This window comes from Platalea leucorodia (assembly GCF_965183815.1).
Source record: "Platalea leucorodia genome assembly, chromosome: 5".
Classification (NCBI taxonomy): Eukaryota; Metazoa; Chordata; class Aves; order Pelecaniformes; family Threskiornithidae; genus Platalea; species Platalea leucorodia.
Genome location: NC_138827.1, coordinates 83,123,749 through 83,145,885, shown reverse-complemented (window position 1 = coordinate 83,145,885; position 22,137 = coordinate 83,123,749). Strand labels below are relative to the sequence as shown.

Below are 22,137 nucleotides of genomic sequence, written 5' to 3'. Positions count from 1 at the left end.
GACTTTGCAAGTGTTAACTTAAGAGTTTTTGTGTAGGAAAGAATCAAAATACATATTTTTCTGCTGCCTGTGTAAGGATGGCTGGAGGGTCTATTAAGATTAGTGCAGTGGAAGAGTTGGCAGTGCAGCTGGATGTTCTGCTTACTGTCATCCGTGGAAGAGATTTAGTTAAAACAGAAAATATACGTATTTTCTGTTGTCTTACTAGTATCTTTTTTGTAAGCAGCAAAAGGTATTTGGTGCCCATTGTAAAGTGGATTTATGATATGTACACTTAACTCATAACTGGAATGAGTCTAATAACGTTAAGCATTTCTTGTGAACTAATAGGAATTCCCCTTAGATTTGCCATCACTACTGACCGAACCTGAGTAACACATAGAAGAACGCTATTTTTTCCTACAAGTCACAAATTTTTAAATTGTCTCTAACTGTTCATTAGGAATGCCTGCCAGGAGTGTTTTCCTTAATTCAGATGTCATTTTATATCATCTTGCTGTTGTTACTTTTTTTAACAGAAAGGATGTGGATACCATCTCGACCTACTCATGGTGGCAGTCATGCTTGGAGTGTGCTCTATTATGGGGTTGCCGTGGTTTGTTGCAGCCACTGTCCTCTCTATTTCCCATGTGAACAGCTTAAAACTGGAATCAGAGTGCTCCGCTCCAGGGGAGCAGCCAAAATTTCTTGGAATCCGGGAGCAAAGAGTCACGGGGCTCATGATTTTTATCCTTATGGGCTCATCTGTCTTTTTGACAAGTATCCTAAAGGTAATTTGGGGAAGTAAGGAAAACCTAAATACTGCACTGCACTGAACATTTCACTGTTGTTACTGTATTATTTAATGAGTGCCCTTTCCAGGCATGTTACTAACTAGCATAATGTTACACAGTGATAATCTGAAGTGGAATTCTAATTTTGTGTAATAAAATGTTTTTTTTAAAACAAAAACCTTGTAATGAAAACCTGGCCTGACTGAAGTCAAAGAGAATTCTGCCATTGACCTGTAGTATATGAAGATTCACCCTTTGTCTATACTTGGGGCCCATGGCAAACTATCGTGAAAGTCTTGCTAAGTTATAGCAATAAGTAAATTTATTTAGAAAATTTAAAACATTTTGTGATTTATGGATAAATTAAAAATATTTTCACAGTTGCAAGAAACATTCTATGGTTCCTTTCTTCAAAATGAACACAAAAATTCCCTCATGCTGCCTGCACACTCAACACGGCTCACCAGTGTCCTGAAACTGAGTGTCCAGTTATATAAAATCATAGAATTGTTTAGGTTAGCAAAGACCTTTAAGATCATCAGGTCCAGCTGTTAATATGCATTATATGCATATATATGCATAATATGCAATTATATGCATATGCAATACCATCTATATACATAATACTTAGTTTTTTTAAGAATTACCTGGCCTCTGCAAAATCAGTGAGAGTTTTGCTACTGGCTTCAGCAAGACCAGAATTTAGACTTGCATGTTGTCACAGTGAAGGCAATAAGTCCTTAGAACTTGTACTTCCCAGTAGTATTTTATTAAGTATATCATAAAACCTTCACTTTGAAAACACAGCGGACATGCGTTTTGTATATTTAGTATTTAAAACAGATACTTATCTATGGAAATATTCCTTTACCTACAGACCATATACTGAGAGCCTAACATTTAAAACAGTCTCTTACAAAACCATTCCATAGAAGTCATTCACCCATTTTTAAATGCTTACAGCACAGAACATTTCTTTTAGCCATGAAAAAGTATGTTATGAAGAAGTATATTATGTGTATCTTGGAACATTTTTCTGAGGATTATAGCTTTACTATTCAGATGCTCTCCTGAACAGACTTTTAAGTAAAGAATTTAAGTAAATATCAAACACTTTCATTTTTCGTATAGTTCTGTTAATTTTATTAATAGTGAATAAAGCATATTGTAATAACTGGCCGTGAGAGGAAAATAAAACTGTAGAGCCAGATTTTTCTTTTGCTTTGTACTCTGAGAAACATTATTAATTTGTAATTGAGTGACTCTGAATTTACAACTTGTCTGATTAATGCAGGCATATGGCACTTTGAATTTCAACTGTTTAGAATGTCTTTCTAGAAGCATTTAAAATTGTTAAATGGTATTTAATATGCTCTTCCCTTGCTCTGCTTCTTGTGCAGTTTATTCCTATGCCAGTACTTTATGGAGTATTTCTTTACATGGGTGCTTCATCTCTAAAGGGAATTCAGGTAAAATGGATTTATGAAGAGTGTGTTACTGAAGATGCTTTCTATAAAATGTGTAGCTATTCTTATTATTTTATTATCTTTTGTGTATTACCTTAAAGGAATGTTGCCAACTTTAAATTCTTGAAAGTGACTCACTTAAAAAGGAAAATGGATTCTCTCTAAATAACGTATTCCCTTTAGGTAATGTGCTCCAATTTTTTATTTTTTAGGTGCTGAGTTTTCTCTTCTCCCTTGTTATCAAGGGAATTTTGGCTGAGCCTAAAAACTGAGTAACAACTATCAGGATCTCTTCCCTCTCCCCTGCTTCCCCATTCACTTGCTTCCCTGCTGCCTTTTCAGCTTCCAAGTTAGTGCTTTTGTAGTGGTAAACTTGATCTTGAACTTTGCCTATATGAGGCTTTTGGCTGACTCGCCCTAAAACTAACATAGGTGAGATTTTGAAGATACTTCCTGTGCAAATAAATGCCCCAGGCAGGGAAGTGGAACTGTTGCAAGTCCCATGCTACTTAATTTCTGGCCTCAGGGATGAAGGGCGAGTCTAGTGGAAGGGCGGCATTCCTGCAGCGGCCTTAAGTAGGAGCCCCTGGCGGAAGCCAGGCACTCCAGCATTCAGGTCAGGGTTGGTAATGGTATGCTGTGTACCGTTTCTCCTGGATGACTGCAGTGTTAAATGGCATGGTGTCAAATCTTTCAGCCCATCTGACACAAACACTCAAATTTTCAAGTGTGCCTTTGTTTGTTTTCAAAAGTTGAGATATTGATACACTTCCAAGACAATTGAGAAAGAACAATCGCATGACGAAAACATGAATTATACTGTGCAAAAGGTTGTCAAATACAAAGAGCAAAGAAAATGCCTGATTGTTTCTTTCATTATATTTAAATTTTTGATTGCAAGTTAAAAATGTCTTGCGTTTTTTTACCTCCCTATTATTTATAGGCAAAGCTGGCAACATCTCTTGTTTTTTGACTGGTGTTTTCTATTCAGAGACTCTTCTTTTATAACTTTGCCTAGCTCTTACCATTTGGGTTGATATTCTAAGAAGTGTAGTTTGGCTTTTACTGAGGTTTAGATAATTTCAACTTAATATGGTTCAGCTGTTTCTTAGAACAAGGGTATGAGAATGTACACTATTGAGTGTTTTTAAGGCATGCTAAAATCTGGCTATCTTTACTTGGAAAAGTGATAGCATCCTCCCTTTCTCCCTCCCCCAAGTGGGGACAAGGAATTGAGATTTGATAAGATGGCTTTTGTGGGAGGATGTGCTTTTTGCTGTTTCTGTGAAAAAGAAATCTGCTCAAATCTGGCCAAATTATAAGCCTTTAAAAATGCAGTTTGCACATGCTCAATAAAAATCCCTGGAACTTGAAATTCCTGAAGACTATGTGAATATAGCATGGCTCATCCATGCAGGGAGAAATGGTGCATCACCATCATCACTGTGCCACAGCAGCTGACACGAAGTCTCGGGTCAGTATGGAGCCAAATGGGTCTGAAAAACAAGAACCCCTCATGTACGTTCCGACATGGCAGTTGGCTTTCTGGCTGGCCTTTTTTTGTTGTTGTTTTGTTTTGTTTTGTTCCTGGTTTTGTAAAGAAAGTGCAATAGGGAAAAGAAAACAGCCTGGGATAAAGTGTCCGGTGAAGTAAACTTGAAAAAAAAAAAAAAGAGAGTTTCATCTGCAGGAGATAAAAGGCTGAAGAGATCCCTCCATGATCAGCTTTTTGTGTGCTAAAGGAGGCAGAGCTCAGTTGTTGAAAAACAGAAGTTTAGAATGTATTAGAAAGGCGGTGTAATAGTGCGTATGCCCAACAGGATCAACCAGCTTCCATTCAGTTTGATTCACAGTTGATTCATGTCTACTTTGAAGTCTGGCTTTGCCTAATTTTAAGAGTTCTTGACTTGAAATCTTAGCAGTACTACTTTAAAGTAACTGTTTTCTTTGTGTGTAACCTATTATGCAGTTATGAGCAGGATGTTTCCTGGAGTATGACTGTAGGGAATATAATTCAGTGGAATGCAACATCTCAGCACATCTGCAATAGAAATACCTAGGGAGACACGTGTCTTAAAATTGAAAGGAATTTAAGAAGTATGACTAACCAAATAATTAAACTTAAATAATACAATTCTCATTCTTACTCTGGTGGCTCAATTGGAGAGAAGATGAGTCCTTTACCACTGTTGGACTAGTATAGATTCATGACTCATGATTGTAACTGAGTCTTTTTCTGTGCTCCTGAACTTCTGCACAGTTTTTGCCTTTAGAATAACAAGCCAGATTCTTAGGATATTCAGGATCTCTTAGGCACTGTGTGAATGTCAGCATGGATGATCCTACAGCTCATTTTGATGCATCTCATTTTGAAACTTTTTAAAATTTCTCTTTCAGCTTTTTGACAGGATAAAATTATTCTGGATGCCTGCAAAGCATCAGCCAGATTTTATTTATCTGAGGCATGTTCCTCTTAGAAAGGTCCATCTCTTCACTGTAATTCAGCTGAGTTGTCTTGTGCTTCTGTGGATTATAAAGGTTTCAAGAGCTGCCATTGTCTTTCCTATGATGGTATGAATATTTTTTATTTCCTCTAAAAATCCCTTTTCACTTGTGGATAATTATTATTGAAGAAAAAAAAAAAACAACTGTGGGCAGGTAATTACAATATTGATTTGATTCAATGTTAAAGGACAATTCATACTGAAGTAAGGAAAAATTCTACATATAGCCTGTAGTTTGAGCGTAGGTTGCGCTCTGTTTATATGTGTGGATAGCCCAGCTTTGTATTCTCTTAGGGAAAATTCTTCTCTTAGGGAAAAAAAAAAAATTTACTTGATGTTTTTATTTAAGGAGTAGTGCTTAATCATTTTACAGAAAGAACATTCACTCATTAAGGAAGATTGTTCATTGCACTGAGGAACTTTACTGAATAATTCTGTCTCTTCCTGGAAATAAAAGGAAAATCTCTTCTGCTGCTTAAGTGATTATTTCTCTGATCATTTCACTAATTGAAAATTAAAGGTACCTGCTGACCTCAGTGATTGTTAAATCCTTCAAGCCATACCTCATCTGAACAAAGGAAGACCAGCTGTTAGCCTATCCAAATTAAAGGGTAAAATTCTAGCTGTAAACTGTGGTCACTTTCAAAAGTATTCCTCTACAAGCATAATTTTTAGTTTTACTTGCTTAATTTCCTAATTCTTTGAATTAATATCTTTACAGGTCCTAGCTTTGGTATTTGTCCGAAAACTCATGGATTTCTTTTTTACTAAGCGGGAGCTCAGTTGGTTAGATGATTTGATGCCCGAGAGCAAGAAAAAGAAACTGGAAGATGCTGAGAAAGAGGTGGGTCATGGTTTCAGGTTTTCTTGGTGTGTAGCACTTTATCAATTTCTCCTTCAGTCATTTAGAGAAAATTCTGTAAATAAGGCATATTCCATGCAACAGGCAGACTTGTTAACAGTATACGCTGTAATATTTTCAAGGTTTACAGAAATTCTTTTAAGGTTACAAATCTAATAGGCTTAGGTGGGGATGTCTACTAGATGTAGATTCTTATGCTGCCATACTGTCATATAACATAGTATCTACAGTGTTCCTGGCATTGCTCCTGAGACCCACTCAGATGACGTGCAGGGATGAACCTGTGTCTGTAGGAAGGCCCTCAGATGCCTGGGGCAACTTGATGCTGCATTGGGACTGGTCTCGTCCCTGCTGAGGAGATCACTGCAGAATTTAAGGGGCATGGCATGTCCCAGCTAGATCTGAGCCATACATAGGTCACATGCCATCACCCTGTGCCCTCCCTGCTCAGCAGTGTCATAACCCTGTGCAGTATCCCTATTACACTCTGGGCCAGCATTTTCCTTCTGCTGCTGCAGAAACAATTTACTTGCACTTTCTAATGAAAAGCTCAGTGACACTGCTTACCCCTGTTAACCAAATCCTCAGGCTTGTACTTAGAGCCTGTGGCACTACCACCCAGGTGACTGTTTCAGATCTGGACTCCTCATCTCCTTTCAAAGGATATGTGTTTCAGATCATTTCTTACAAACTCAATACAGTACAGATTCTTACTCAGAATGTTCCTGTATTTTGACAGTGAAACGCATATCTTTCTGATTGTAGATTTCTAACCAGTTTTGCGCCTGCTTGATAGCATTTTCATCTAGCTGCTGCTTCATGAATTGCTTGGTTGAATATCATATAAAACTGTGGGAATACAAAGTAACTTTATGTGTAAGGGACAGAGGTCTTTGTCCTTTGTCCCTGGTATCAGCCACCTGATCGATGTCAACTGTTAGGGAACATCAGTACTGGGTCCAAATAAATGAAGGACAAGTCTTGATTGAGAAACACTAACTGCAGGAGCAGTAGGTAGAATATGTTGGTGCCAGGTTATTTTAAATGGGAGTTGTGTGTCCTGCGCCAGCACTTTCGAATAGTAACATGGTGTGAGGCTGTGGTGGCAGTGGGAGGTGAAGGTGCAGATCATGCCACATGGTTTTGGCAGGCTGTGGTCACTTCTAGGCAGGAGTGCTCTGGGGACAGTTGTCCATATGACCTCTAAGATGCCCTGAAGATCTCTGCAAAAGCCCAGGACACATGAGACACAACCTTTTGGTGGTACAAGGGTAGTGCAAAAACTAGACAATGTGAATGGATAAATCAGCAATTTATCCTTAGGGATGCCCTGAGAGGTGATTTGAGACCAGTGAAATGGTGTGTGTAAGGATTCCCATTGGTAAGTCTATTTGCAGAAATAGGACAAGAGCTAATAATTTGAACATGTAACTATGAAAACTAGATTTCTCTGCCTTCAGGATTCTTCCATGACCTTTGACAACTCACTGCCTCATGTGTAACCTGGAGAACTGCAACTTTCCTTTCTTTGCCACATTTGACATACTTTCATAGAGTACGTTTTGGGGAAAAGGTTTTACCTAGGTGTGATAAACATCATTATGATTATTTACTATTTAGTATGTGCCATGGAAAACTACCAGGCTGAAATTAAAATACGTGAGTCATTGTTTTCCCCCTTGAATCAAAGCAGACCAGAGAGTTGTTTCATCACAGTATCTGTTGTCATCACAATTCAGAGTAACCAAAAGTAACCAAGGTAGCTCTCTATTGTGGGTCTGGTTATTGGAAAGAATTCCTTGTTATCCTTATGTTTTGGTTATATGTCACTTTCCTTCCCATGCTTGATAGGATGGCATCAGAAAACAAAACTGGGAAAATCTACTGGTGTTACTTTATTTCATTCACTGTCTGTTTTGAGAGGTTATTTTTACATATTTTGGCATTTCTAAATATTTGGAGCTATTATTAAGACTGTTCAACTGTCAAAAACTTATGAAGCTGTGAAGCCTGGAAATGACAAAATTAACTAGTAATAAAACTTCTGACATGTAGCCTAAGGAATTAATTGGAGAGTTGCTATCACACGGCTTTTAAAAATAGAAGTATTCTACCCACAAGAATATTCAGAAATATAGTTGACAAGATCTGAAACTTATTTCATTGGATCCTAATTTCATCACTTAAGTTGTTTTTATACTTTCAGGCCATGTTTTTCCAAGGCTTTGTCATTTATAGTGGATATTATATATGTCGTCTTCTCACAGACCTCCTTTGGAAGCCACTTCGATTTTAATCAATTAAGTCTTTCTGAGACAGGAATGAACAAAGTGACTTCTCCTGTTCGGAGAAAAAAATGTTGTGACTTTAAAACAGCTGTATATAGTAAAACATAGAAGAAGCAAATTTCTGTGCAGAGAGGACTTAAATTCTACTATTTTGGAAAATTGTACTGGCTCTTCCAGCTAATACCAACTTACCAATGTGTGTGATGCATGTGGGGTTTTGGGTGATCTGCCAGAAAATGGTATGCTCTTCTTGGGAGAGCCAACTCACACTTTAAAACAGGCACCAGGGTAAACTGTTACATAGCCATCTATTAAAGGGAAGAAAGATGTGGAGGTCTCTGGGTGTCTGTTATGCTCATACACACGCAGTGCAACAGTTTTTAGGGCAGGATTTGATGGTTACATTCATGTGAAGGCATGTTAATCTCCTGGCTGTGGTTTTCCTGACCTAACAGGGGTGTGAGCCTTGAGAATCCTCTCGTGGAGCCTTGAGCTGATGTCTGAAAGACAGAGACCTGTTTTCCTTTGTTCTTGCAGGCAGGACATGGTGCTTGAGGGGTGTTGTTTTGTTCTCCCCTCCCCCTAAGATAGATTTTCTAAATTTGTATGTATTTGACAAAAATATTTTTGGTAGATATGTCTCCTAGTTCTCTTCACTTCCTGTTACTCACAGAAGTTTTTTCCCTGTTCAAGTGAAAACTAATTTTGGTGTCTTGTTTCACTACCTTTCACTGCAATAAAACTTTATCAGTATTAAAACTGTGTGCGCAAACTTAAATTTCGCTTCCCTGATTTTTGCATGTTAACATTGCATGATATTTAAAATTCACCATACAGTTGATCACCCAGTGATACTAATTTTTCTCTTTCTTTATTGTTACAAAAGTGTGTCCTGTATTTCACATTGAAAAATAACATTAAGTGAAGATGCATCTCTTTAAAATAGAGGGTTTAAAATGTCAAATATTTAAATTAAGAGTTGAAAAGTATCTTACTTTAAGAACCTCAAATAAATACTTAATGAAAAGGGGAGAAAGGATTAAAGTATATAAATTTCACTTTTCACAACATCATATCCTGTCTCACGTCTAAATTCCTTCCTTCTAGGAAGAGCAAAGTATGTTAGCAATGGAAGAGGAAGGGACTGTTCAGTTACCACTAGAAGGACATTACAGGTAAAATATACCTTTCCTCTTTTAGGTGAGTTGCAATTAAACAAATAAAATAAACATGCCACATATTTAATTCTTAATGCTTACTGAATGTCAGGAAGATGTTTGTCTGGCAGTAGAGTATAGATAGGTGAACTGAACCATATACTGCAGCATTTAACAAGCTCAGCTCTTTTCTAGTCTTTCCACGTGATCTCACAGTCCCTAGGAGAAGGACACACTAGTTGAAGTTTTCCCTTGGGCAGGACTGCAGGATCAGGGCGTTCATAATGAACCTTGGCTTCTGACATGCACAGTACAAAAGGAAGATGTAGAGCAGGTCAAACCCTTCATCCTGATGCTAGCAGGGAGCCAGGAATGGTTTTGAACGCACCCCAGAAAAACTAGGTTCTTACAGTATTACTTTTTAAAACATTCTAATTAAGATCCTATCTATGTGAGATAATAAGTGAATCAAGAGCTGCCCAGGGTAGATAAGGCATAACGCAGGGCTGACGCAACTTAAGCAGGAAAGCCTATGTTATAGATGGTAATAATACACATGGCCAGCCCATAAGGACTCTCATTTACAGTTTTCAGAAAGAAAGTTCGTAATAAAGATTTGAAATATCTGCTGATAGTAACCTCTGAATTAATGTTGAGTTCATAGGAACACTATCTCAGAGTGGTCTCTTCTTATATTGTAACACGAAGTTACCCTAATGTCTCCTGAGGCAAACAGCTGTCTGTGTCTCTGAAAAATCCCAGCCTATTTCTTACTTTTGATTCATCACACTTCTAATGGTCTGGTTTTTTCTTCTTTTGTCCATACCTTTTTGTTCTATTTCATATTAGCAATACTTAGCTTAATTTATCTTGAGGTGTGATCTGTATTGATCTATAGTGTGTTTACTTAGATAGAGTTGCCAGGGTAGTATCTGACTCTCTGTACTGTGAGGGTAAAAGTCCTACAGCCGAAAAAAAGAGTCAGGACATTGGCTGATAAAAGTGGTTCCCAAAACCACTGTGAAAACAAGTTTACTGAGGGCTTACTGAATGTCAAGCCATACGTAAACCATGAAGTCAGGAATAATACACAGGCAGGCCCTTAAAACATTTAAGACTTTATTATTCTTAAGTGTATGAATACATATTTGGAGCAGTCCCGGTGAAGCTAAGGACATAATGGCTGCAGAGTGCTGCTTAAAGCTACTGATTAGCTTGTTTAGCTGGGGCATTTTTATTAGATCTCTTAAATCTTTGTCAAGGTTTTGGATTGCTTTTAAAAATTGTTTTAAAAGTGGGTGGAGTTTCAGAGCATAAGTACTTGGAGAACTGTTAGGAACTCTTAGGATTCTTGTTTAATCCAACTATGCCACTGGCATGCTGTGATATCTTGGACGATACTTGATTTCACAATTCCTCGTTTTTCTCTGTCTGTTAGTTGGAAGTGCAACAATATATTTTATTGATGTTACTGTGATTAATTGCTGTTGGAGGAGGAAAATGCTGAAGTGAAAGTAATTGTTCAGGATTTTGAAGTTTAACATAATTTCTTAACTTACATTGCATTTATTTATTGTCATCACTATCAGTTTTCAAGGACTTCTATAGAGTTAATAAGTAACAAAGACTGATTGCTCATTGTTTTATTGTGTATTTACTTTTATTCCTGCCTAGAGATGACCCATCTGTGATAAACATTTCTGATGAAATGGCAAAAACTGCTGTGTGGAAGACATTGTTGATATCCTCGGAGAATGCAAAAGATAAGGAGTCAAGCTTTCCTTCTAAAAGGTTTTAATTTTTTTTACTACATTATACTTTATATATTGGTGTCAAACCAATATGAGAATGTTTTGCTAGGGATTAGAAAGATTTCTAGCATCTTGCAGTTTTATTTCTTGAGGTTTCCTTTTATTTATGTCCAGTCATAATATTCTGAGCTCAAAATACAAATTCACTACGTACATTAATTAAAAAAAAAAAAATCACAAATATTTGCATGCTACTTAGTTATGCTACAGTGCAAAATGAAGTTGAGCATGCCTGATGCTTGTGTAATGAACCACCAGCCTACACCTGGATATTGCACAACAGCTGTTGTGTTTGTTCTGCTTGCTTTTGTTCTCTCCTCTTGAAAAAGAAGTGGTCATCACTGCCCTGGAAATACCTATATGAAGAGCCCAGTACTCTGAATGCGATCTACTAATATTTGGAGTGAACATAATTTTAAGATTGCATCACTTCTTTTGATTTTTCTACCTACTTCACTTGTACTCAAAACAGCTAAATACTTTCAAATTTTAGTCCAGACAAATGTAAAATGAAGCAACAATGTTTTATCTGTGCTACAGAGTTGTTATGGGAATAAGAAAATACCAAATACAAGCACAGTATGATTGTAAGAGATTTTTCTCTGTTTCCACAAATTTTAAATTTAACTATTTTCTACCTAATTGTTTTATATCACATTTTTGTCATAAGCTCCCCTTCCTAATCACTCTAGAAGCTGATTCCCCAAAGGTAAGACCCTGTCCCCCAACCTCTTCCTTGATTGTATCTTCCAATTCAAAGTGGTGTCACCTAGGAACCCAAATGACTTGACTTTGTGTAATTTTTGGGGAGACAGAATGAAAAGAAATTTCAAATAGGAATGTAAAACGTCCTCATCAAAGTCCTTAATATTAAAATTTGAAATCTATTGTGTATTAAAAATAGAAACTGTAGATACAGTATATTTAAATGTTAAATTGAATTTATTCCTAGATTTTTTTCATTCATTCTTCAACTTTTTTAAAATATAAAATTACATTCCGCCTATTTCTAAATCTAGTTTTCAAAACAAGCTCCATGTTTGAAACAGCTGGTCGTTTTTTTATGGTGAAGAGATGCAGCAAGAGAAAAAATTTTGTAGTGAAATACATTTTTTTAATTTTGTCACCCCAAAATGGCATGCTGCCTTGCAGTGGTGTTCCTTTCCCTAAACAGCATGAACAAGATGAACAGTTGATGACCAGAGAATCTTCATTTCAGACACCCATGGAGCAGCCCCCTAATGGGATCATTTTAATGCTATTTCACTTACAGTCAAAATAGCAGTGTAGTTCTGATTTGCCTTCCACCCTACACATGGGCTGAAAGAGGATCCTGTCACAGTGAAATCAGTGTGGTGCATGGGAGAAGGATGTACAGTGCGGTTTTCTTACCATATGTGCCTCTGCTGTCCAGGCTGTGAAAGCCTGGAGAAAGAGAAGAAACTGATGTGGTACATTCACAGCCTCTGGGGATGCAGTAGTTGTAATTTTTCTGGTGCATGTTGCTTTCTTTGATGGTACGATAGATGATGTAAACATACACCGTTTTTACCTGAAATTTTCAGAGATCCTTTGAGCAAAGAGCATCCACATAGACTGTGGCTCAGACAACATTGGTAAAAGATGATTTGGCCTTTCCACTGCAGTAAAATAGAAACTCGTTTTCTAATGAGCTCATTTTCAATCTGTTCTTGTATCTTTGCTCATGAAAACAAAGACTCAGGTGAAAAGGAACTAAGGGATCACAGGTTTTATGGTTTTAGGTATGAGTGTCCTGTCGTAAAGGAACAACCTCTTAAAGAATCCGAAATCCTGCTCTTTCATGTGCTCTAGCTTATCTCAGACTCCCAGACAGAAGTAGATTCAAAGAAAGAACTTTAAACCTGGAAGGCTTGCTAACTGATAAGCAAACCCATAGACAACATTAATCTTGAATCCTATTAGAGAGAGCTAAAGAAACGTTATATTCATAAATGCATGTATCATTACATGAAGATATAATACAATCCTAGGTAAGTACTGAGAAAAAAGAAGGCTTGGAATGGTAGCAGTCATAAGGATAATTTTTGCAAATTACAGTATTACATTACACAATTCCCTTCAGTGAAGGGTATCTTACCATCGGGGAAAAAAATCATGTTGTTTTGAAATTAATTTTACTGATGCCTTTTGAAGTTCAACTACAGAAGTGTTTAGTACTCCTTTCCCTGTTGTCAGGTCTACTTCCTCATACTAATATCCCAAAATATTATTAAATGGGGATAATTAAATTATGATACTGTACTATGATTTCACGTAATGCCTTTTACGTAAGGCACTGATGAGTTAACAACATAGGGTGATTTCTGGAATACATAAAATCTGAAAGTTCTTTGTACTAATGAAATACTGAGTTGACTTGGCCAATGAAAGACTGGCCAATAATAAACCAAGATCATCTCCAAAGGGAGATTTTAGGCAGGAAGGGCTTATACAAATGACTTCTCAGACTGATGCATGGGTAATATCTATCATAAGCTCTGCCCTGCCCCTGGCTCTGTGAAGCAGTATAGTGTGTGACCGTTCTTACATCCCAGATTCATAACAGTATTTAAGTGTCTGAAGAGGGGACTTAAATGAGATTTACTTAGTCAACTGTTGCCTAACCATAGAGGCACCTGAACTTTAGAATTTTCCAACCTTAATTTTTCATGATTAAAATTCCTAAGGACCTAACGGTCTGCTTTTGAGCCTGTCTTGGTAGAAATGAACACCAAGGCACCTGTCTGAAACACAGCCCTCTTTGGTACATGTAATTAAATATTCCTCTGTCTTTGCTTATAATATTAAGCCCTTCAGATAGTTATTTCAAAACATATGCAGGAGATCTGACCACGTATAGAAGGTAGTCCTAGCTGGTCTTTTAAAGTATTGGAGAAAGAGGCATCTATCACTTTGTAGATGGTACGAGTTCCCTTCTCTACCTGGAGATATGCAAATCCCGCATCCCAAACCTTCCTTCCCAGGCTTGTGAGAATACTCCCTTGGTAGGGAGGAAGAGAGCTCCAAGTCCCTTACAGATCCACCAGTTCTGTGTTTTACTGGTAAAAGACTGGACTTGTCCTTTTTTTTTTTTCTTCAAATTTCTCAAGGCATTAAAGCCCACATCTGCAAGAGATGCTCAGAGATGTGAATCCTAAATAGAAGGAAGACTTTCGTGGTATCACAGAGGCACCTAAAACGTGGAAATATTAGACTGTAAGGCACACAACACATCCTCAGTGTTTGCTTTTACTAAGCACAGGTAACTCTCTGCCTGCTGTACTGCTGCACTTTAAATTCACCCCCCAGGAATTTGTTTGCATACCCTTTGTGTGCAGAAAGTATAACATACCCAGTTCTATCACTGTTCTGCAGAAGGTGACAGATTTGGCAGTTGAAGTGGCAGAAGTTGGTATTCTTTAGCTATTTCCATTAACACCTCTGGAAGCTGCCATAGGCATAGGAGTAAGCTTTGGCTGAACTGAATTGTATCCTTAAAGCAATTTTTATGTGAGGAAAAATGTCAGATGATTGTAAAATTGTGCATGAATCACCTGAAGAATTTGAGAATTGACCTTGCTTTCTTTAAGCCTTGTGTAACTCAGCCTATTTCTCATTCATTCTAGTTAAGGAATTATTCCCATGAAACCTGGTAGGTTATGTGCTTGATACAGGTTTGTTCTCAGAACCATCCTGTTTGTGGATACCTTGCCACTCTTTTGTTGAAGGCTTGATTTGCCTGTGTTGTGGAAGCCTCTTTTCATTTTTGTAGTGTGATTGAAACTCATTGCAACAACATGACTTTTTATTTATTTATGCTGTTGTAAATTAGGACCCTCTTCACAAAAAAAATCATCTGCTTGGCACATATATTGCTTTCTGTAGGCCAATCAACAGTGTTTTAACTGGAAAAAAGCTGAATTCAAATTTGAACTCTGCTTCGGAGTTCTTAGTGATATGGCTTTTGTATGATCTTGCAGGCTTTTTTTTTTTTTTTTTTAAAGTTATTTCCTCATAATGTATACATGAGGAAGTATGTATTAAGCTGCAAATGGGGAATATTGTCACTCCCCACCCCCCCCAGCCTTCTCCTGCTCTCCCCAATCAAGACTGAAAGCCAAGTATTACAGTTGCACTGCTCTAGTTCAGAAACATTCCTTCTAAATGTGTATCGAGCAACAGAATACATTTTAAAAATAAGAAATACTTACTGTGACCTCTTGTTTGTGCCATTTAAGAAAATGCCGGTATTGTCTGAGAACTGTATCATTACCATTATTTAATCAATTAACAGTTTTATTTGCCAAGAAAAAAAATGTGGCTATCTTTGCTTGCATGCTGGCTGACTTGTCTGTGTGTACATCTTAAGTTCTCTACCTACCTCGTCACTAAAATGCTGGCTGATGTCTTCTGCACCATTCAGCACAGAAACTTTCACTTGCTTCCCAGTTTGTGCTATGCAGCATGAAAAATTAATTCAAATATCAGTGCGATGTTGGTTTTCAGGTAAATCATTAACGTATATATGATAGTGCTGCTGTAACTCTTTTTCCTTCTTTTCCTAGTGCTGAAATCAGAAAAGAGAAGAAAGCTGACTCAGGGAAAGGTGTTGACCGGGAGACTTGTCTATGACTTGTTCTTCAATTAATTTTTTTACAAATGAATGAAAGGAGTGCCACAACCACTAAATATAAATGATTTGACCTTGTAACTTTTGTCTTTCATCTCAAACTAGCACAGGTAATGTAGTGCAATATTTGTCTCATTTCAACCTTGTCTGTATGTCTACATTGTCTGGTATCTGTGTAAAAGTCTGCAGTAGCCAATGCAAAAAATCTTCATGTTCTTTGCTGATACTGGCCATTTATCAGTATTCGTATCATAAATTTAACAAGCAAAGTTTCTTTCAAATTCAACTTTCCTGTTAATAGGTTTGTACTGTATTTTGCTACTTTTTCTGTGTGAGAAATCTTGAATGAAGATTATTAAGTAGAACTTGAAAACATTTGTTCCAATTTTTTTTTTTTTTTTTAAAATCACCTAACTTGAGTAAATGATTTCAGGAGACCCAAACTGACAAGCAAACATTAAAGAAGTTTTTAAAGTAACAACTGATCTGACCCTGTGAACAAACTAACAAGGACAATCCTTTCCTCCTCAAGCTGTCCTTTTGAAGTCATGGATTACTCTTGCAATGAGGATTGCAGGGTCAGATTCTGTATTTGTGAAGTTTTCTTTGATTTAATACAGTGTATTTAATATTCAAATTTGTATGTAACTGGAACATAGTCATATATATAAAAAATATATTAAAAATATATATTAAAACATTCTCTCACCTTAGTTGAAAAACACCATCCTTTGATGTGAAACATGGGTACAGTATTTCTTAAAATGCAATCTGTGATTACACTATCTTATCTTGTATTGTATGAATGTTGCCATGGTAGGCGAACAACTGCATTATGTCATTAATCAATCCATTATTTTATAATGGGAAAATTTTGTAGATACAAACTATACCCCACATGCAGTTATATCACCTGCCCAATGATTTTCCTCTTTATTGCCTAAAATACAGCCACATAAAGGGTGTATTTATATTGTCCTCTCTCTACTAACAACTATAAACCTCTTAATTTCAGAGATTAGTTGTGTGTAATACTTAAATGGGTATCCTGCTGTTGGTTTTGTTACAGCTCTTCACTATTCCATCAAGTACATATTGATTAAAAGATAAAAACAACATTGCAAAGTAAAATGTGGCTTTAAAGCCATTACAAAGACATTTTTCATAATGGATTTTGTTACTGCCTGATCCTTCAAGCTGTTCTTTTGTGTAAAACAAGGACTGCAAGATTAGGTATTGAATTAATAGAGATGTGGAGCAAAAGTTTTATTGCGTTATTTGGAATTAATTGATTTTAAAATTTTTTTAAGATAAATTTTTAAATTATTAAATGAAAGCTAACTCTCATTATTATGCTATTACTTTGAATCCTACAAATAAGAATTATAGTCTTGTAATCTTTGTAATGACTCAACTACAGGGCTCTAACATTCCCCAGCTTTCCAAAATATGGTAGTCTTTCCATAGACCTCATGTGAACAACTTTTCATATTCAGCACATTTTAAGTATTCCTTCTAATGTTTTTGTGCTTGTGAGTGTGTATGTTTTACAACTTTAGCCATAAATGATAATTGCATTTTGCTGCAAACTAATAGGGTCACTGTTCTAAATTTGACTTAGCATTATCAAAGCCCATTAAAGGCCATTTTTATGGAGAGAAAAAAAAAAAATAACCTAATGGACACAACGAAGGATTTACATTTAATTCAGTGTTTCTATTTGTAAATTTAGGAAAAAAATGCTGATGCATTAAGGTTAAATGCTTTGTTTTGTGTACTTGATAAATTGTAAGATTCCAGTTGTTTTAAGGTTAGTATAGAATTTCAATACTGGTTTGTCCCGAAAGCAGCCTGGTGGTGTTTTAATATGTTGCTGACTTTGTTACAGATAATGTATACAATCAAAACGTATTAGTTTCACTTGACCAACTCTTAGACTATAAAGAAATCAGTGTATTCAATGGCATTCTGTATTTCTGTTCAGTATTTCAGAGTGGTTTTATTTTAAAACAGTCACTCTGTTCTTGTGTGAATGTAAATGCTATTCCAATGTTAATCTTAACATTCTGAAATCACAGACAATATAAAGCAAATGTAGTGCTATATTTACTTCTAATTTCCTATTCCTGGTCAAAATTACTCAATTTCTTGGATGTAATTTATTACAAAAGTTTATGTGTACATGTGAATAGACTATTGTGTTTTTCACAAATAAGAAATGTTATGTGAAAATAAATATTTATCCTAACTAATTTTCGGTTTTATTTTTACACTGGAAAACCCAGAGCAAGTATGCACTATGGGTACAGTATTTTAAATGTCTACCTGACACTTGAATATGTTTCACAAATTAATGAACTGTAGAGCCCAGTCTTGCTCCATTTCCAAGCGGAATCTCATTGAAACATGCAATGCTATCAGCGTTGGCTTGCTGGGTGTAGTTGATGGCGGTATACTTGGTCTGACTCTTAACAGTAAGCGCGTGCGCCGTCGGGGATGGCACATAATAACTGACCTGTTCCAGGAAGAGAGTGGGAATTCAGTTCTGATTTACTGGTCATGAGTTGGTTCCCCTTGCTCCCGGGAGAGATGATGAGGACAAGGCAGCAGTAGTTGGGTCTTTCTACAGATCAGTAGGTAAGGTCACACAACTTAAAATTCCTCCATGCTACAGTATTTAAAGTGTCTAATAGTTGAAGAGCAGCTTAGCCTACTGCCTATTGTGGGACCCTCTGCTATTCTCAGGACCCTAAATTTCTGCTACTGAAAAACTTTCAGGCCTTAAAGCCTAGTACTACTGCCAAAACCCAATCCTTAAGTATGGACTCCATCTTATTAAATCCCTTGAGCTTCTTCACCGATTTTTAAACCAAAGACTGAAAGCCTCCCAGCCTGACAATAGTAACAGTCGCACCTCAGGCTTCAGCTGCTTGTTAGGATTTTACACAAAGTGTACTGTACAACAAACTTAAGTATCCATTTCACATGGAAAAAATACAGAGGAAAAAAAGGTAATTGGTAGGTGCCTAACTAACTCTAGCATGTGGCACTACTTGAGGCACAACTGGTTCCTAGTGCTGGCTTTGTACATGAACAAAATGAGCGGGCTTTGTTCTGGGGCCTCAGTTCTAGGTATTTACCTGCGCTCATGCATTTCAGGTTGTCAGATCCCTGAGGCAGCTCTATTGTCCTGTTGTCCGCATTATTTTTGGAGCTGAGGGAGATCTACCGGAGAAAATTGCACACTAAATTGATGTTTATTAGGACGCTTCCTATAGCAATAAAACTTTTTTTTTGTTTAAAAGGTGCATAATGCTCTATTAGCAGCATATCTTAGACGTTGCTTTCCAGACAAAGTATAAGATAATTAGCATTGTACTTCGTTACACCTCACAGGTAAGACAGTTAAAACAGGACTATGTACTGAGAGTACAGAAGAGTTTCCCAGTGAGATGCTAGCATCAGCAAGGTAGGTCAGATACAAAGAACTGCCTTTACTTAATGAAAGACTTACCCAGATCGTATCATTTTTAGTTTTATTAAAAAGGGGTTTTTTTTTAAATGCTTCTTTGATTACACTAAGGGAACTCTTGCTGTTCTTTAATAAGTATGAGACCCTAGTTAATGTAGTTTTTGGATTACAGAAATACTTTGTCTATATGACAGTGTGAGTGATAACTTCAAAAAAAAAAAAAAAAAAAACAAACCCAAACTATTTGCCCCTTGCATACACATGCCATCCAGAAGTTCATAATCATCTTTTTTATAATGTATCATCTGCATTGCTGTATCCTACAGAACTTTTAACAGTGGCGCCAGCCTACATTAGAACCACTCATAAATTGAGCCCAAGATTATATTTGTAATACCCATCTCCAGTTTGTTTCCTCAAAAAACTTATTTGTGAGTCAAGGAGTTTTTGGTTGGTTTGTGAAACCAAAACCTTATTTTCCACCTGAGCCCTCCTTCTCTTTCTCATTTAAGGACAGGCCGCACAAACTGTCTTGACATTCTCCCTCGTCTCCCCCATGCTTTACTGTCTGTGTGAGTACTTTTGCATTCACACCTAATGCCACTCATAACCCACATGCCAGCATCTAATATCAAGAAGCTAAGTGCTGGATAATCATGTCACACTCCATTACATGATACCATCAAACAAAAACAGAAAGGTCACTGTCTCTCTCAAAATTAATGCATTTTTGTAAAATTCTACAAGTTTGTTTCTTGAGCAACGTTTTCAATGATACGGACTACACCTCCTTTCATAACTTAATGTCTTTATTATTTTAAAGCAGCACAGTTTGTAGTACAAGTGGGTTGCATCTTTTCTATCTACGTGAAATTAAGAAAACTAATCTTCAGATGGAGAAGCCTACCTGGAGTGCTGAAGATAAAGCAGAAGTTTACTGGTAGGCTGCAAGGAAAAGCAGGTTTGCTAAATAGTTACAGTCTAGCCCTTGCTTTAAGTGACTGCTAGTTTGCATTGTAATGTTTTATGTTTTGAGTGCAAGGAATATATCCTATTCATCACTAAATAGGAAACTTCTTAAAAAAAAAAAAAATTTTTTTCTGTCCCAGAGAGAAACAGTGGAAGTCTATCCTGCTGGAGTTCCCAGTAAGATTCTACCAGTGCAGATTCCCACGGTAGCAGCGTTTCTGAATATAAAGTAAGCAAAAATCACAGTACTATGTAGGAAACAAATTCAGTGCCATAGGTTTGAATAGGTATCATGCAAAATCTTTGGTGAAAGCTGGTTACGTGCTTTCCTTGCAAGACTTCTACAATTACAATCCAAGAGATCGCAGAGAAAATACTAACTCAAGGAACTGCAGTAAGGAAAGTGTTTCACTCTGCATAGACAATATTAACACTGCAGTGTTCCTGAGACTGTTTGTAAAATAATAGTTGATCAAGCATTAGGTAATTTCTGCAAAAATCTGTTGAAAGTTTTATCAGCATTTTCACAGAAATGATCACAGGGTTCTCTTTTTTTTTTTTTTTTGTTGGAAACGTTATTACATTTATTCCTCAACTGATCTCGACATTGGTTCCTCTGTGACATTTTCATCAGTCATTTCCCTAATACAGAAACTGGACCGTTTCTCTTTCAGACTGAAATATCAGAAGGTACTGATTCACACAAGTACCATACTTTCTAGAAGTTTGCAACATACCTACATTCTGATGATGTTAAGACCTGATTAAACACAATCAATAAAAATGCAAGAGTTGCTTGGCAACAGAAATCATTATAAAGATTAGCATTTCATTGTGTACAGAGGTATCCCAAGAACTGACCCTTATTTCATCCTGATTGATAAAAATTTATACTGGCTCAGTGTACATTAGCTAGCGGGTTTTCTGGAGAAGTGCCATCACTAACGACCAAAATGGTGGTGCTAGGGCAGCGAGAAACACTGCTTTATGAAATGGCTCATATGGGTATAAATATGCTTATGTGCTTGACCGGTGATGGCATGATCTTTGTCGGTGTACCACTGTGGGAAAGAAAAATACAGAGAGAGAATGTTAGTTCTGGCTACATTTTAATGATATGAATCAAACATGGTAAGATGTAAAACATGCAGACATTTAAAGTTATCCCAGCATGAGGCTAATTCAGCATGGAGGCAAAGACATGATGGTGGTAGGCAGCTGCTATGATACTTTCCTCCCTGCTTTGTGTGTGGGATGGATACACCATCCATTCATGCTAAACGTACAAAATGGATATGGGGCTCATCCACATGCGTGGTAGATGCAGCTCCTCAGTTTAGAGTGGTGCCTGATCTCTGCACCCTGTAAGCCCTGCCAGATCGGCTGAAGGACAACCATGCACCGGTGCATGTGACCTCCTTCTATATTTTATCCTTTTCAGCACTGCTCCTCAAGGGAGGGGAGAAGGTAGGCAACGAAGAGCTTGCACCTTAGTCTGAGAGTTTCCATGTACAGCATAAGAAGGGGCAAATACTTGACTTACAAGTTCAATAGAGAAACACCACAAGAGATGGACAGGTTATCTCGGACTTAGCTGAAGTTAACCTTTCCTTATATCCTATCTGGAAGATACTACTCATGGGACTTTGGGTATGTGCAAAGATTGGGATTGGCCTGGCTGTTTGTCTAAGAACACAAAAAAAATCACAAAATGAAAGATTAGCTAAACAGGGTCAAGTATGAGAAGGAGTTGCTTTACATTTTTCCTTGTACAGAAGATACATGGGTGCGTTACGTTAAAATTTCAGTTACTGAACATGAAATGCAAGTATGTGAACTTTGACTTGAGATGGCAATTGATTAATACCTAACAACAGGGAGCTTTTGCTATTCTTCTCATAATACAAACTCATTTGTATGATGATGATAAACAAAACAGAAGCATACCATTGCCTGAAAATCCACTTCAGCATCAACAAGAGCTTTGGAAATCTGTGCTGCTTGCTGAAAGTGAACATTATCTGAAAAGTGGGAGAAAAAGAAGAAAAAGGTAAACAAAAAATTGCTTCTGTACTACTGGGGGGGTGGGGTGGGGTGGGGTGGGGCAAAACAACGAACACAGAAAAAACCCCAGCACTGCTGACTGAAACACAGATTAGTTGCAGAAAACAGTATTATTTTATT

General features: G+C 37.0%; 2 protein-coding genes across 3 annotated transcripts in view; one reads left to right on the top strand and one right to left on the bottom strand.

Moving 5' to 3' along the window:
• Positions 1-15,514, top strand: part of SLC4A10 (solute carrier family 4 member 10) — a gene marked incomplete at both ends in the record, with an annotated part of 161,699 nt that extends 146,185 nt beyond the window's left edge. For both annotated transcript variants that reach the window (XM_082313768.1, XM_082313767.1), the window contains 7 exons: positions 519-770; positions 2,174-2,242; positions 4,637-4,810; positions 5,465-5,587; positions 9,001-9,068; positions 10,725-10,841; positions 15,448-15,514. In XM_082313768.1, the coding sequence (XP_082169894.1) occupies positions 519-770; positions 2,174-2,242; positions 4,637-4,810; positions 5,465-5,587; positions 9,001-9,068; positions 10,725-10,841; positions 15,448-15,514 (870 nt within the window). The remainder of the gene's footprint in view (positions 1-518; positions 771-2,173; positions 2,243-4,636; positions 4,811-5,464; positions 5,588-9,000; positions 9,069-10,724; positions 10,842-15,447) is intronic.
• A 5,401-nt stretch (positions 15,515-20,915) lies between these two features.
• The window catches only part of DPP4 (dipeptidyl peptidase 4), a gene marked incomplete at both ends in the record, with an annotated part of 39,882 nt that continues 38,660 nt past the window's right edge, over positions 20,916-22,137 (bottom strand). The window contains 2 exons of the mRNA XM_082311470.1: positions 20,916-21,014; positions 21,901-21,974. Of these exons, the coding sequence (XP_082167596.1) occupies positions 20,916-21,014; positions 21,901-21,974 (173 nt within the window). The remainder of the gene's footprint in view (positions 21,015-21,900; positions 21,975-22,137) is intronic.